This window comes from Copadichromis virginalis, linkage group LG16 (assembly GCF_057382275.1).
Source record: "Copadichromis virginalis isolate Kocher_CV1m ecotype Utaka linkage group LG16, C_Virginalis_male_GT1.1, whole genome shotgun sequence".
NCBI classification, from domain to species: domain Eukaryota; kingdom Metazoa; phylum Chordata; class Actinopteri; order Cichliformes; family Cichlidae; genus Copadichromis; species Copadichromis virginalis.
The window spans coordinates 7,982,877-8,000,234 of NC_140633.1; the positions used below are offsets into that span (position 1 = coordinate 7,982,877).

General features: G+C 39.0%; 1 protein-coding gene and 1 long non-coding RNA gene across 3 annotated transcripts in view; one reads left to right on the forward strand and one right to left on the reverse strand.

The window, feature by feature from the left end:
- Positions 1-2,333: 2,333 nt before the first annotated feature.
- On the reverse strand, positions 2,334-5,793 carry LOC146690180 (uncharacterized). 2 transcript variants are annotated; one of them, XR_014915676.1, is made up of 4 exons: positions 5,615-5,793; positions 3,925-4,020; positions 3,456-3,733; positions 2,334-2,566 (listed from the first exon to the last, which is right to left on the reverse strand). It is a non-coding gene; the product is annotated as an uncharacterized LOC146690180 (long non-coding RNA). The 2 variants fall into 2 exon arrangements; XR_014915675.1 differs by lacking the exon at positions 5,615-5,793 and adding an exon at positions 4,804-4,918.
- The window catches only part of LOC146690181 (axonemal central pair apparatus protein HYDIN-like), a 56,507-nt gene continuing 44,854 nt past the window's right edge, over positions 5,706-17,358 (forward strand). The window contains exons 1-16 of the mRNA XM_085435065.1: positions 5,706-5,816; positions 6,717-6,821; positions 8,056-8,181; positions 8,872-8,991; positions 9,234-9,368; positions 10,231-10,430; positions 10,687-10,811; positions 11,352-11,553; positions 11,736-11,910; positions 12,545-12,644; positions 12,918-13,036; positions 13,381-13,604; positions 13,772-13,839; positions 13,955-14,196; positions 14,586-14,686; positions 16,410-16,545. Coding sequence (XP_085291191.1) covers positions 6,744-6,821; positions 8,056-8,181; positions 8,872-8,991; positions 9,234-9,368; positions 10,231-10,430; positions 10,687-10,811; positions 11,352-11,553; positions 11,736-11,910; positions 12,545-12,644; positions 12,918-13,036; positions 13,381-13,604; positions 13,772-13,839; positions 13,955-14,196; positions 14,586-14,686; positions 16,410-16,545 — 2,151 coding nt within the window. The 5' untranslated portion in view covers positions 5,706-5,816; positions 6,717-6,743. The remainder of the gene's footprint in view (positions 5,817-6,716; positions 6,822-8,055; positions 8,182-8,871; positions 8,992-9,233; positions 9,369-10,230; positions 10,431-10,686; positions 10,812-11,351; positions 11,554-11,735; positions 11,911-12,544; positions 12,645-12,917; positions 13,037-13,380; positions 13,605-13,771; positions 13,840-13,954; positions 14,197-14,585; positions 14,687-16,409; positions 16,546-17,358) is intronic.

Genomic DNA, 17,358 nt, shown 5'->3' on the forward strand with positions numbered 1-17,358 from the left:
TACCAGGAGAAAATAAGCTGAAGGCACAGGTGTCGGGGCTCGGCCAGGAGCTGACCTCTGAGAAGAGCCGAACAGCAGAGCCGCAAAAGGCCGTGGAGCAAAGCAAGGAAAACATCAATGGACTTTAATCTGATTTCTACGGAAAAGACTCTGAGGTTTCTGCCCTCAATAAGACCTCGAGGCATCAGAGCAGAAACTGAGCATGGCCCAGGAGGAGCTAGCTGAAAATCGAACCCATCAGGCTTGGAGTCCAAGACACCGGACTTGAAATCAGGCCGGAGCATCCTGGAGCTAGATGAGCAGTGTGATTTGTCCGGTCTGCTATGGAGCAAACGTTAGGGGGATGGCTTCCTGTCGCCTCTGCCGTCCTCCGATCGCTCAGCGTCCTGGGCTGCCCAGCTCCGGACTGAACGCTCGGGCCGAGACACCCAAACAACCATGGACTCCATTCCCCTGGAATGGGACCACGACTACGACCTGAGCCGTGGGCTTGAAAGTGCAAGCAGGGATCCCAGAGAGCCTTGAGGCCTGTGTTAAACTAACAGAACAAAGATTGAGGTCTTCCACTGGGGAGGTGGAAGCTGCAGACTCTCCTATACACCTTCTGGATGTCAGCCGTTCCACCTGCAAACAAACGGACAGCAGTCGCACTTCTGCAAGCAACAAACGGACATCCAGACAATTGAGCTGCGTATCAAAACCCTGAAGGAAGACCGAAGCAAAAGGGTCAAGTTAAGGAGGAGCGAATTCTGTGAAACATAACCATATAAATTTTTATTGTTGTTTTTATTGTTTTTAACTTGTATTGTGTCTTTTACCTGTATTGCTATGTATCGCTTTTATTTGATTTATCTCTTTAGTTGTACAGCACTTTGTTTGAAAGCGCTTTATGAATAGTTATTATTATTATTATTATCCATCCATCCATCCATTCGCTTCTGCTTATCCTTTTCAGGGTTGCAGGGGTGCGCTGGAGCCTATCCCAGCTGTCAAGGGGCGAGATGCAGGGTACACCCTGGACAGGTCGCCAGTCTGTCGTAGGGCCTATTGTTATTATTATTATTATTATTATTATTATATGCTTTTATTTATTCACTTACTAATACTAATACTAATGTATTAGTAATACTAATACTAATTTTACTAATGTAAAAAATAAATTATAAAATACAAAAAACAACTATTTATAATTCAACTTTTAACTATTTAAATTTTAAATGTTTTCCTTTTACACAAATTTAAAGTGAAACAAAACAAAACACGGCAAGCCACAACACAATAAAATATAAATTAAAATATGCAAAACATATTTTCATGTAGGCCTGGGATGATTTTTTTGGGACAGTGTTTTCCTGCTTAGAATTGCATACATTGTCACGGCCAGCTCTCTCTCTCTCCCATGCAGTGTGTGTTTAGCATTTAACAAGCGTCTCTTTGTGTACAGATTCCCTGGACTGTTTTCCTGGTGTGCTGATTTGTGTCTGGATTGTGTGGAGAGAGACGAGCGTGTTCCCCTGGATTTTCCCCGGAGCCCTGCCCCCCTCACCTTTTGTACATAGCACTGCCCCGCACCCTTGTAAATAGCACTGCCCCTTATCTGTGTATATACAATCATTGGACATTGTTCTGTGATAAATTCTCTTGTGTGCATCATCCCCGGAGTCCAGCGCGTGAGTCCACCTTGTACGTCGTGACATACATAGGATTCAGTGAATAAACTTTCTGAATCCTTTATCATCCACAACTGAAAATAGTTGGAAATCAAGTGCAATCATTTTTGCTAGGTCTTTATCAATTGGGTTCTGTTTTGCTGGCATCACAGACTTCTGCAAAAACTGTCTAATAGAGCTCTGGGTTGGTTTAGGTGGTTGTGGTGGTATACTGCAAGATGCTGTAGATGCAGCCACAGCAACAGTTGTAGTAGACACACTAGCACCATTAATATCACACTCAACTGACTGTGTTTTATCTTCCCATTGCACTGATGGTTGGAGAGTTCTCAGGTGCCTGTGCAGGTTGTTTATGGAGCCGGCTCTGTATGATATCCTTTTCTAGCAGACTCTACACTCTGCCTATGTATTGTCAACAAAATTGAAATGGTTCCACATTTTGCTTCTTTTCGTGGTGTCACTCTTTTTCTTTACTGTACCTTTCTAATGTGACGATGTTGTCTCTTATTGTTGTCCCTGGCTCTCACTCTCCCTCCTGCTCTGTTCCTATGCTACTGCGAGTGTAACTACTGCCCCTCCCCATCTGCTCAGCGCAAACACAAGACTTATGTGTGGCGAAAAGCGAAAAAAGAGAGAGAGAGAGAGAGAGAGTGAGAGAAAAAACAAACAAACCATGGCTCCCAATAAGGAGGTACTTGAAATTATTTATGCCACAAGTTGTGTTTCCTTTCCTGTAGAATACCCAGAATTTATGTATTCTTTAAAAATGAAAAAAAGAAAAGCTTTTCTTTTTCTTTTTTTGTTTTGGCTAAATGGTTATTGTTTCACACCTGGTTCTTCCTGGTCTTGGACACTTTCTCTCTATCCCTCTCCTTCCTCATTCTTCTTTCTTTGCACTGACAATTACACAAACATACTGTATTCATTAAGAATGTTTTTTCTCTCTCTGTCCTTGTGCTGCCATTGCAAAGGTAATTGTACCAATTAAAAAGAATTTACAACAGATAAAAGATATAAACTGATTCAGATCAATTTAAAACAATTTTCTAATTAAATATCGACTCTTTCATTTGACTTGTACTGACTTTTTCTTCTTTAAACAAATATGTCCAAGATTGGGAAAAAAAGGAATTAAACATAATTTATTCTGTTTGGTTCTGTGCTTCAACACACTGTCAATAAATGTACTGTAGATAAACAATTAATAGGAAACTTTAACAAACTGAATTCACAAAGTACATTAACTCCTTGGATGGCAAGAAGCAACATGGCTCAGAAAGCTAAAATAGATTTCAATATCTAGCAATCTAGCCTATGTTCGCTAATATTAACATAATGAAATTTGGGCATCCTTGGGGCCCCCTACAAAGGGCATAATCTCATCTTAATATTTACATTATTAAGTAATCCATCCACCTATCCATTCATCCATCCATTTGTTTCTGCTTATCCTTTTCAGGATGCTGGAGGATGCAGGTGCTGGAGCCTATCCCAGCTGTCTTAGAGTGAGAGGCGGGGTACACCCCGGACAGGTGGCCAGTCTGCCGCAGGGCTAACACGGAGGGACACAGCCATAGACAACCAGTTGCTCTCACATTCACTCCCACATTCACACCTATGGGCAATTTAGATTAATCAATTATCAGGGCCATGCAGAGACGTTTAAAGGGGCGAGTGCTCAAAGCTAAAAAGGGGCACATTGAACCAGGCTGAATAACAACAACACACATTCATCAAGAATCTAATATGGGCAACGAGGCAAAGCAAACGTAGCCTATGTTTTACCTGATGGGTACAATGTTGCTGTTAAGGTGTTGCTGCTGCTCCTGCTGCTGATAGTGCTGGAGGGCAGGGCTGTGCTGATCTGAGACTGTAGACATTAAAAACTCCATAGGAGAGATGGTAGCTGATTAAACAAGTGTCATGAGATAATAACAAAATGCAAAGATTGGTGACATAAGGCAACAAAAAACTGAGAAATAAACTAGACTGTGAATCACTCTTTGCTTCTCTTCTTCCTTCCATCCCATCATTTCGTATATCACTCTCCACTTGCTGTCCATCTGAGAACAAGGCACAACTTGCTATTGCAATAAACCATTATTTAATTATCCACACTTAACAACTCTTACACTTAATCTATAATAAAATGATGACAGAAAAATGTTATAGAAGCAAAACATTTCAGTTGTGCTTATTATTTTTGTTTATACTGGAATACCTCTCCAACAACTGGTACATGTGTTAATGTTACCTGTGCTCTTTCTAATCCAGCTGCTGAGGGATCCACTACCTTTAGTAGCCTCACACAGCTCCTACTGTTTCCTCCTCATGTCCTTACCAGCCATGTCTGGACAATGATATATCATGAGTAATAATTTAAAAATCCATATACATAAAACACACACATGCACACACAGTGACATTTTAGACCTTCTTCAGAATACTGTATATACTGTGGGCACAAGTTTCCATCATGGTGCTGATCCAGAATCCTTCCCTTATTATTTATTACTAGAGCTACAATAATAAAGCAATGAGGGGAAAAAAGTAATAAATATGAAATAATGTATTTATGATGATTCCATTTGTTTCACTATCCACTCTGTGCAGGGGCAAAGCTTATTACATTTTTAAACTGTAGAGATACAATAATTTTGCTGCTGTAAAATCAGCATTTTGTTTTATTTAAAAAATAAATCTAATATAATCTGTTTCTTAATGTATGTTCTTTAAAATACAGCGTGTTTTTTTTAAATATTATAATTATAATCATTATTATGTGGACATGCATATTAGATCGTTTTTTAGTGAAATATCCCTCCAGAAAGGCAGGAAAAGCCCGGAAACTTACTTTAAAATATGTTCTAAATACTTTAAAACTAAATATGTTCCCTAAAACGGTGACAGAGCTACAGACCCATGACAGCCTTACACAGGAAGCCAGCAGCTATGACCAGCACTACTTGTGCAGTTAATAAAAGGACAGGTAATGTTTGTCGCGCTGTTGCACACACAGCACGCTCGTTTGTTTCAGTTCGTCAGTTGCAACAAGACAGCTTACCAACGTGTACGTAATAAGCTAATACTCCTGTGTGCTACACACTACAGTGTACGCTGTACACCTACTTACTGGTTTTGTCGCATCAGTCTGTGTCTCTGAGTTAACTTGTGTTTCTCCTACAGCTCCGGACCACAAAAAATGCGCGTGCTCTTTGTGAGCTCGTTCCCGGCTCGTAACCAGCGCGTTCTGCCGTCAAGGGCGATCATTGGTTAAATGTGATCATGTGACTAATACAAGCCAGATCCTTTTATTTAGCAAAACTGTGATTAATAGTTAAATATTATTGTTGAGGGGCACAGACAGGACTCCGCACGCACACACACATATAAAAAAACAATTGCCTCAACAAAAGGGCACTTTGGGCACCCATCAGGAAAGGGGCGGGTGCTCAAGCCCCTTCCGCCCCCCCTCTGCACGTGCCTGTCAATTATCCTATCCCCACTAACTGCATGTCTTTGGACTGTGGGAGTAAGCATTAAGTAATAATCGTAATAATTTAGGAACTATTACTTACAAACTACTTACATTTACTTACAACTGTTTTGTTTGCTGTAAAAACGGACTTTTTACCATCTTAGTACTTTTAAGCAAATCCAACTATCAGAACCAACAAACAAAGTTAGAATATTAGTTGTGAGGTACTTGCAAAACTCTGGTGTTTGATCATTTTTGTCAGTTTTTTCTTAGTTATATGCTTTTCTCCCTTCCTGGAAAGAGAAAAGTGAAAACATATATATGCACTGTGACTAATTCAAAAACTTTACAACTATGGAGACTTTGAGTAACATATAAATAAAGCTCATAATAATGCTGAATAACAACAATTAAATATAATCACTTTTAAATCAATTAGTCATTTTACTTGCTTTTACAAACTTACGTGATAGTTGTTGTATTCAAAAACAACCATGTATGAGAAAGCCTTCTTTTTGTCTGTCACAGCTCGAGCCAATCAGCAGACCCTATACTGAGACGTTGATGAGTGTGTTGCCACGACAACGAACCAAGACAACATTGACTTGCGCGCTGGTAACTGGCTGACAGAGGGCTTGATGTAAGGTAAAAAGTTCTTCGACACAACGGTGAGTTCTTATTAAGATGCTTGTTTGTGCAGTCTGTTAAACGATCCATTATTAACGTTAAAGTGAACGCATAGAGTTCTTACAGCCTATACTGTATGTACAACTACGGGATCCACGGTATTGTGAAGTGCTTAAGAGAGTGAGAATATAATGAAGTGCAAAGCTCAGCGAACAGTAGCCTACAACTGTTAACATAAAAACAATGCAAACATGAATAAAACAGCTAGGCTTTAGAGACTGTTTATGCTCCTCTTCTTCGTCAGTGCTCCAAAATTTTCTTATTCACACGGAGCACTGCACTCCGTCTAGGGGTTTCTTAAACTTACCAGCTAACACAACGACTTCTGAATAAATGTGATGTCGTGGTCTCGCTCTCTCTCTCTCTCTCTCTCTCTCTCTCTCTCTCTCTCTCTCTATATATATATATATATATACATATATATATATATATATACATCCCATTTTTTTCTTCTTTTTGGTTACTCAAATGTTTCTACGGTCACATCAACGACAAATTTCCTTTTACTGATTCAAAAAACCCATATTTCATTAAACAGTCATGAGGCCATGCTGAGAAAGCACTTGATTTCTGAAATTGAATCTAAATCTTCAAATTACTGTACCATAAGTATGTATGACATAAACTGAAGTGGACATGGTATACCATCTCCACTGTTTGCCAGGTCTCTCTTGGAAATGAGATTTTTAATCTCAATGAGATTTTTTACCTGGATAAATAAAGGATTAATAATAATAATAATACAGCATATAGATTTCAGTTGTTAAAGACACACCCTAATGCTACTTCTGAACCTGATATGATAACTGAAACATAAAAAATGGATGTCTAGTTTATGACTCCATGTGTTCTCTTGTGTTCTTCTGTTTCCTTTCTTGCAGGTGATTTTGCCATACAACATATTCAGAATGAGCGTCACTCAGGTGAAGAAAAAGGCGTCCCTGCTATGCAACAATAAGCGTGTGAAGGAGGGGAAAACAAGGAGGGTGAGGTTCTAACTTGCATTTTTTCCCTTTTACCTCTGTAATTTTGAAGCTGCTTGCAAGTTATGTTGTGAAATATAGCCATATGACAGCTTTCAGGTGACAAGGAAATGAAGATGTTACAGCAGATGTCAGAAGTGGGATTTTCTGACAAATAAACAGCATTCTGTTTTCTTGTGACCTACTTCTTGCACACTGTCCCATTCTTTTTTAAATAATGCTTAAAATGATGAGTTGTCCTAATAATCACTTTGGCTTCTCATGTAATTCTCAAAATGAATTACATGACTACAGTGTTTTGTTGCATTGACCTCAGCCTAACCATTTTAGCTCTCTTCCACTTCACTTACAATTTTCTCAGGTCAGAATGTGGAATATTGATGTCCATACTTGCTTACTTATTTGGTAAGATTGTTAAAAAGAAAAAATTAGGCTCATCATCAGTGTGAGCTGCGCTGTTACACACCTGACAGAAACTAGGTACAATGTTCAGGGATGCAGTGGAGGGATTAACATTTTCTACTCTGCATTAGTTGTCATTTCATCTCATGCTCTAAAATATTTAATATTTTCAAAATAAGTGCATCCAGATAGTCTTTAGATTTTATAAAGACTTCAATCTGTGATATTTTGAAACTAAAAGACTTAGTTTGTTACGAGAAGCCACCAGTTTGCTTTGTTTCCGTTTAGATATTGGAATCCATCAAGATTTTAAATAGTCAGATTTCCAAAATAAAAGCTCCCTCATTAGATATGGAAAATAACATGTTCAGAAATATAAGATAGGTAATGACGGATAATCAAATCAAATTGTAAAAAATATTCTATCTGCTGCAGATGCTCGTTTTTACAATCTTGTGGCATTTATCTCTCTAACTGCATAATAAAATGAATAATAATTATTATAATTATTAATGATAAAAGCATAAATATTGCATAAGCAGTTTTGCAGTTATGTTATTCATTTAGATTTAGAGTTAAGCTAAAATCATTTTCCTTCAGAGAGACTAAGTGCAATTAGTTGTTTTTTTGCTTTAGGTGCACCAATGACAGAGGATTATGTAGAAAATACAATACCCAAAAAATGATGCACAAAATGAACATTATTTGAGTTTATGTATATGCAAGCATTAGAGCTGTAAGCTGAGCTGTTTCAAGAGCAATAGCCTACAGCTCAGCGCCTCATTACTGCTGATTAGGAGACCGTAAATAGGCCTGTGTTGCTGTGTGTTTGCAGGTGACTCCATCAGTTTTCTCCCAGGAGATGTTGCAGTCCACAGAGGAGCGCCTGAGTAACACAGCTGAGGTGCACCCACCTCGCATCCTGGAGTTGCTTGACCTGAGCGCCGCTCCACATCACAAAGTAAATGCCAGCTATAATTCTGTGATATCACACTAGTTTAAAAACTTTCTTCCTATTACACACAGTGATACAGTATAACATTAACTGGGAACCAACAATAACAGTGGCAACAGTCTACCGTAAAAGGTGCAAATTGAAAGGGAGTTCTTATTTTTAAATATTTTCTTTGATATCACTTACTCCTGCCTAGCCTATTGCCTAGCAATATGTAGAGACTCTTGTGCTGCAGAAACAGCTCAGACCCTTCAGGTGAAGAACTGTAGAAAGGCCGAGGTTGAAATAATCAGGAATTTGACTCAATCACAGCACATTTGCCTGATCACCAGTCTGTTGATTTTTCACACTCATCATTTGTAGAGTTGTCGCGACATTATATTTTCTCCCCATAATTGATTGTATATTTTAAAATTGCATCTGCACAAAAGCTAGGACTGCATAAAAAAGAGATAATTAATATTATTGGCATCATACTGTGTGTCCATCTTTTCACTGTTAATTAGGAAAAACATGTTTTCTTTTCTGATCATTACATCAATATGAATAAAAAGCTTGTTTAAATATTTACAAATATTATCATGTGTTTGTGCTCACAAAGCAGCAAAGCAAATGCACTGTTCAATACGTATTTAGTGCAAAGTATGAGGTGAATTGGAAATCTAAAGAATTGTCTCTGTATGTGTGTTTGGCTAGGGTTCTTTTCCAGATATAGATCAGCCGCTTTTTCAGCCCTACCCTTCTGAGTTGGTCTTCCAGAATTTCTCTCCTGGACAGACCTACAAGTTACCATTGCTGCTTCTCAACAATGACAAGGTATATTAATCAATAAGAGTAATGAAGATCAAATAATTTTGAAATCAGCATGACTGTCAAGCCTATATTTGAATCAGAAACATTTGTGAAACAACACCGCCGCAGCATGACTATTTGAAAAAGAGAAAATGTGGGGAGTGTGAAGAAAAGGTCATTGCTGACTGGAGGAAATCTGAATAAGATACCATGATAAGATACCATTTATGCACTTATCAACAGTTTATGTTTATTTTTTTGTTCAGGTTTCACGGCAAGTGAAGCTGGAGCAGCAGAACTCCGTGTATTTCAGTGTTTTGCCTTCAAGTGATGCACGCAGCAACGTTGCACCAGGAATGTCTGCCACTTTCACAGTCTTCTTCACCCCACACGAAAACAAGGTACAAGAGACGTTTGCATTTGATTGGACTTTGCAGCACAAAAACAAAGAAGCCTAGACTGAGAGAACAAAACACAAAGTCACAATAACCACATATAGGATGAGGATAACCTCATATGATCTTGTATAGCCTTTACAAAACTTTCTGCATAAATGTTTCATGAAGTCTCAGTTAGAATCAGAATCCACTAAAAAAAATTGTCCTAAATGTTGAATTTAACAAAATTAATTACACGTAAATTTTCTGTGTAATTTTGGTACGTAAATACAATATGAAATCAATCAAGAGAATATACTTGATTTGTATACATTTTCCTTAATGTTTAATTATTTCAACAAATAACCTTCTGATTTTGTCACATATATAATTTAAAAAATGTTTTTTTAATTATTGGTTCATGTTTATTAAGGAAAGAATCTTTTTTTTATTGTTTTAAGGGTTAGGACTCAAGTATGATATTTTTGGTTAGTTTGTTATTTACATTTGAATAACTGAGCAGCTCATGGAATAAACAGCTTGTTTCGCTCACCCCAAACCTGCAGCGTCAGATGGCTGCCACTTCCTGAGCTTCATTATGTCTGTGGTTTCTTCCTGTTAGAAGGGAATTTTTCCTCCCCACTGTCACAAAGTGCTTGCTGATGGGGATTTCTCTATATTACTGTAGGGTCTTTGCTGCCTTGAGGTGACTGTTGTTGTGAATTGATGCTATAAAAATTCAGTGTAAGAATCAAACTGGATAAAATTGAACTGCTTGTATGCCCAAATTCAGTGGCACAAAATTATTTAACAACTGATATAATATAGTATATTGAGTTTATAGAGTTTGTGTGGTTGCAACAGGCTTTTCTCCTTGTCTACACAGGACTACCACCATAGACTGGTTTGTGTGACAGAGAGGGAAAAGTTTGAGATTCCAATCCGGGCCATTGGGCCACGTGCCATTCTTGACTTTCGAGACAAGCTTGACTTGCCCGTGTGTCACGTGAAAGCTTCAACTGAGAAGACTCAACTTGTTTGTAATGTAGGAAACAGCAAAGCCAAATTCAGGCTCCACACAGAGAGGTGAGAGTAAAACAGTCATTCTTGTACCCAGTGAATAGTTATTTTTAAAGTTCAGCTTGTGAAAACTGTTAAATACATTTAAGAAAAAAATTCAGAATCATAAGTGAACAGAAAACATTTTTTACCTACTTATCAAAAATTACACAATGGAGTCTTGGGTATACCTTTAACTAGACTTTACAGTACTTATTGTTGGGTCTAGTTAAAAGTTTGCTTTTCCTCTGTCAGTTTCTAAAACAGTAACCTATTATTGCAGGCCTTTTTCAGTGACACCTGAGTTTGGGGCACTTGATGTTGGCGAGAGTATGCAGGTGACTGTGGTTTTCCACCCAATGAACACAGGAAACCACAGGCAGGATCTGTTGCTGCACTACCATACTGGTGAGAAAACAAAACTGTGACACCAATGAGACTTGTGTTGAAGACTCTTCAAGATGTAACAGATAAATACACACTGATAAGGGGCTTGCGAGAGCGGTGCGTATGTGTTTGTTGGTTAGGGGGCCAGTGAAGTAAAGGTGACATACTGTAGGTGATGAAAGAGAATATAGCCAGTCTTTAGGGAATGAAAATTCAGCTCATAATGGCTGTATTATATCACATTTCCTGCTTGGTATGGCTAGATCAGAGGGGTTGTTTTCTCTTCTCCCTGATTTCTTCTCATAGTACATGTTACATCTTAGTGACTTTGGTATACTGCCAGAATCTGGTATTTAGGAATCTCCTGTTGTCTTTCAATTAGACAAGAGTAACCCTGTTAAATTTCACTTAAATCCCGACAGTATTCCTCCATATTTTTACAAATGACTAATGAAAACAAAAATAGACAAAAAAGGTCTCTTGATACCTATTCTCCACCACTTATGTTACCCTGTGGTAACCAGTTACTTGGTCATAAGCACCATGATATCTTCTACTCAGGTGAAGATGTGTACATTAGCCTGCATGGGTCTTGTGAGGAACTGAACATCCACCTTGAACCTGACTCCATCTGGATGGAGAATACTTATGTCTCCCTGATCAGTACACGCACAGTGTCCCTCACCAACCACAGTAGCATCCCTCTTCAGTACTGCTGGACTGTGTGGCCCAGCCAACAAGAAGAGGACCTGAGCTTACTGAGGTATTTATGCATGAGCACAAAATGTATTTATTAGAGCATGTGTTGCCAGAAATGAGCTCAGGTACCCATCACATTCTTTCTGTCGTGTAGATCTTTGTCCTTCTACTGGCCTCTTTTTCTCTCTGACCCTCCTCATTTGCTATTTGTTATACTTTTCACTGTCTCTCCCCACTTGTCTCTAGGGAGGGCTCAGTGCTCCAGCAGAAGGAAGAAGTCGAGCTAGGACAGTTGCTTAAGTCTGACCCTGCAGGGATCCATTACCTCCCGCTGCAGTCCAGAGCCCCACAGGAACACAGAAGTCAGGATGCAAACGACTACCTCTTGGCCCTTTCACACTGTATAACTGTGGAGCCTCCGGTGTGTTTGTGTTTCATTGTCTTGTCGTGTGTTCACATGATTTTCCTCTTGCCAGACTGATTAGTTGAATACTTAAATGTCATTACATTGCCCATTGTTTCTTTTCCATCAACTCTAGAGGCAACAATGCCTCCTATAGTATGTCTGCATAATGTAATAGTTTTAAGTGGGGAGAAGGAACAGGAGCAACAGCACTTGAAATTTGTTGATGTTTCCGTGAATCATTTCTTGCAGCATGCTCTACCCTCAGAGCTGTATTATTGCTGTGAGAACAGAATTCTGAAAAGGTTGATCAGATCTGATGTTAAAACTGTCACACAGACTTTGTGATCAAGACTGTTTGCATATAACGTCTGTCTGATTCTTCTGTGACATTAGAACCACAGATTAGGGCCTTTCTGTCCAGAGACCTTTAGAAAGTATGAGCTGCTCTGTCTTCTGTCCCCAACTCAGCCCCATTCCCTGGACAAAGAGATAGACAGCACAGAGTTAGGGAGGTCACCTGCGTGTGTGTGTGTGTGTATGTGTAGAGTAAAGCCTGACCAAAAAATCAGTCGTTTTCTTCTTCTTACGTTTTTGTAATGTTTGCATTTTGATTCACTAAAATAATTATTGTTGTCTTTACGTGTTTCAGGAGGGGGAAATATGGCCCAGCACCACAGCGAAGTTCACCATCATCTTCAAGCCTGAGGAGGCCAGACTTTATCAACAAACCATATACTGCGATGTCACAGGTTTACTCCGGTTTCTCAAACACACACACATACAGCAGCAAAAGATAATAATTCATAATGTTATCAGTTTAATCAGTACTTTTTGTCCATTTTAGTCATGTTTACATTGTTAAAAAATAGAGCAAAATCACAGAAACACAGAGGCAACTTTTAAACTTCACCGTCACATGCATAAAATCTGTGTGATGTTTTCTTTCCTGTGGCCCTACAATTTTCCTTTCTCTGTCTTTAGTTCTATTGTAACTCTTTTATCATGGCTGTTTGTCATCTTAGGATGTGAATCACCGTTACCCCTCACAGTCAAGGGCAAAGGCACGGGCCCTCAACTTGTGCTTAACTATGATGGGATGAACTTAAAAGATTTATTCATAGGTGAAAGATTTCGCCAAGAGGTAAGAAAAACCAAGCCAGTGTGAACACGTTATGTTATTCCCAGTATGGCTCTAATGTAGAATGCTTGAGCTACAACTTTGTGTGAGTTGAATTCAGCCTTGGTGGATGCACTGCAAGGTTATAGTTCTTATCCACAAGATAACAAAACAGCATATATTGTTAAAAAAGCTGTAAAATAAAATAAAAACAAAATCAAAAGTTTTTCTTTTGACAGTTTTAATGCACAAATGTAATGCTGAAAGACTCTACCACCTTATATCAATTCATCTACTCCATGAAACACATTTTGTATTTAGATGATCAATATTGGGTATTTGTTCTCATACAAGAATTCATTCTTCAGGTGCAGTTGTCAAACAAAGGGCCAATTGATGCCCCTTTCAGGTGGTCAAGTCCTGACACCACTTTTGGCCGCTGTTTCTCCTTCAATCCCGAGGAAGGTGTTGTTCCCTCTGGCACCTGCCAGATAGTGGAAGTATCGTTCTGCAGTCCCATTCTGGGTTCATTCTTTGAGGAGTTGCTGCTAAGTGTAGCAGGACAACCTCAACCACTGACCTTCACTGTTGGGTAAAGTTAGCAAGCAGCGAGCCAGTTCTCTGCCAGGACATTTACATGTAACACAGCACAAATAAAAGCTGACCCAGCTGTAGTAGTGGGTCTATTACACTCTCACTGCATATTTTCAAATCTTATTGTTCCCGAGGTTTCAAGGTTTCTTTGTCTCTTCTTTGCAGGGGTTCCGTCATTTGTCCCACAATCCACTTCAGTGTTTCAGAACTTAATTTTGGGGATGTAGCCTTTGGTACATCACTTTTGCTCTTCTAGTTTTTATAACATATATCCAGAGAATAATGACAGACATCATCTTAATATATTCACATTTTCTCATATTTGCTTCTTTTAATCTCCCTGCATAGGTTTTCCAGTAACAGTTGGTTGTACGCTCTTCAACCCTTCCTTTGTACCTGTGAACTTCATCCTGCGTGTCTTGGGGGACGGGCTGGGCTCTCCTAGTGTTAGCTCATTCAAACAGATTTCGGATGAGTCACTGAGAGATTGGCAAGGTTATACTGCTAGAGATCTTCATCCATGCCCTGTGGAGTTCACGGTCAGCCCGGCAGCAGGCTCAGTGCGTAGCGTGTCCGATGTTGACATTAAGGTACAGTTTATTAACACCATCCCCGCCACTGACAAAATATTCCAGCAGTCAGTGTTTTCATGTTATGAAATAGTAGGAAAAAACCTCAAATATTCTGTTTTTATTTTTATATACATGTAAATTATGTAGATTATTTAGATAATATAAAAATATCTGGGCAATCTTGAAGGATTAGTAAATCTCATTGACATATTTTGCTGGTTTAGAAAATAATCAGATCTCTAGCCAGCAGTCATCATCATGGTGGTTACTCTGTCGATACTGGGGTCTTTAAAGCTGAAGGTGACATTAATGAACTTTCCTTTCTTTTTAACCTTAGACACTTGTTGTCCTGTCTGTGTATTGGCGTATTTGTGGTCTTGTTGTATGTCTGTGCGATGTTTGTACAGGTCACACTGTGCTCCAACACAGTCAGGACATACCAGCTGTCACTGGTGGTGGATGTTGAAGGTGTTGGGGAGGAAATTCTGACTCTGCCTATAAATGCTAGGTACACAAACATGCTTAATGTCCAGACTAGAGCTGGGCGATATATCGAGTTTTTAAAAAATATCGATATATTTTTATACGAGATATAAGATGTGACAATATCCTTTATATCGATATAGTCTATGTTACGTTATAATTATACTTGTGGAGCCGCAGGTTTGCCTCTCTTTCGTCCACTTTCGTCTTTACGCAATGTTACTCGGCCTTGCCTCTCCTTCACTGAACACAACTCCTCGTCCCCCATCGCTTCACCTGCAGGAAGCGACAAGATGGACACGGCAAATCTCCGTTAACGAGTTACTGCGCATCGCCCCATGCGTGGGGCTGGACGGCGTCAACGTGTTAGCTAGCTAACCACGCTAACGAGCTAACCACGCTAACGCCATGCAGCCCAGAGGGGCTGCACGGACTAAAATCCTTTCATTTTCTCAAAAGTTGACAGCGCGCCTTATGTATGAATTCTGGTTGTGCTTGATGGCCGTGAACCGATTTTATGTGGAACACGGCGCTCAGCAATCTGTCAAAAAATGTTTTAGTATGACTTTAGTAAGCTACGGAGCTGCACCGCTTGATGGATTGTCGGAGCATTACGGCTGAGCCTCGCGGAGTGATACGTACTGTGCTTCAACGTAATATTACCCTACTGTGTATAAGGACTATAAATGGCACCTGTTAAGAGACGCGGTTGCGAAGCGGATTTCAAACTCCAGGCTGTCAGTCACGCAGTAGAAGTTGGGAACAGAGCAGCTGTGAAATCTGTCTTTGTTATTGTGCTCAGCGTCTTTTAGTTTACATTTTGACTGCACAATTGTGAGCTTTTTGTTATGCACAAAAACAACATTGTTTTCTTTTATTTATGGAGCATTATTATTTAATAAATGCTCATAATTTATTTTTGAGTAAATTTTATGTACATCTGCTCTATGTTAATAAAAGTGCCTGTGTGACATCTGGGACACAGCTTTGACTAAGAACTCTCTTTTTGTTCTTACTTTATGGCTTTAAAAAAATATATCGAGATATATATCTTATATCGCCATCCAGCTAAAAAATATCGAGATATGAATTTTGGGTCATATCGCCCAGCCCTAGTCCAGACGTACTCAAATAAACAGTTATTGAAGTCATTTCTGTCACAGCAAAATGAATCTAAATGTCATACTGGGCCCATTTACACAGATCTTTATTCTCTATTAGCCTAAGACTGAAAATCTTTTTCCCTTTGAAAAGGGAAACGTAATAAAAAATGATGAATGAGAATGAATGGCCATCCATCTGATATAGGAAAATAGAATAAAATGTCTTTGTTGTGGTGTCTTGGTTGGTGGATGAGACCCATAAAATCCATGAAATGACATACATTACTATAATTTTTCTCATTTACTTTTTACTATAAGTATAGTAGTTTTTACGCTGTATTTGTCATTAGAGATTAAATGGAACATATTATGTTCATTACCAAGTCAAGCATCCCTTAAGGATCCCAATTAGTAGGGTGAGTGTTAAGTAATCTCTTCTGTCATCTTTTTTCCTAAAGCAATGTAGCTTTTTTTCTTCCGGTAGTCTCTGTTGCACTTTTGTTTGTTTGCATCCATTGAACTTGAACTTGGAGGATTAATAGAGTTTAGGCATGATGAAGTGCAATTACACATCTTTTATTCTCCTCATCTTTTCCTTGTTTTTCTCCTGATTGTCTGACTTGCTTTTTTCCCTTTTGTTGATAGGTGTGTTGTGCCTCAGATTTTGGTGGATACTCCTGTGCTACACTTTGAAAAGTGTTTCCTCAATCAACCCTTCGAACAGAAAGTGCGGTTGACCAACCCCAGCAATTTGCCTGCCTGCTACGGCATGCTTGATCAGGTTGGATGGATCACCAGAGCAACAACAATTATAGAGTTTACATGTTTTGGCAGCCACTAAAGTGTTTTACACTGTACCTTTCCTTTTCAATCAATATGAAGTTGGAGCCAGGAGAAAGTTAGCTTAGCGTAAAAATTAGAAATACCCACTTTTAGTTCGTCGCTTGCCACAAGGGGTCACCACAGGTAGCTGCACAAATTTGATTTTAGCAGATTTCTATATCAGATGTTGTTCCTGATGCAACTGCTAAGGGATTTGTGTCTCTTCCTTAGAACAAACTGGGATCTTTCACTTGTTAGGCAAATGTGTAAACAGTTACACTGTGGAGCCATGAGCATAAAGATTGGAAATGAGCAAACAAAAGAACTGGCTTTGTCTAAATATAATCAAATGGTAAAAGGCCTGTATTTGTATAGCACTTTACTAGTCCCTAAGGACCCCAAAGCGCTTTACACTACATACAGTCATCCACCAATTTACACACTGGTGATGGCAAGCTACATTGTAGCCACCAAGACCTCTGACCACCACCAGTAGGCAACAGGTGAAGTGTCTTGACCGGCAACCTTCCGATTACAAGGCGACCTCCCAACTCTTGAGCCACAATCACCCACAAACAACATTGTGTCTGATTTGATTTCGTTTTCTCAGCCTAATAAACAGCTCACTCTTCTTATTTTGGAACTCTGCGTGTGTTTCTTGTATTTCACTCAAAATTTTTTTATTTGGGATTAAGTTTAGAAAGTTATGTCAGGTGGTTCCACAAAACTGTGTCATGTAACTGCTAAGAAAGCGTTTAAGTTTTATTTGTGT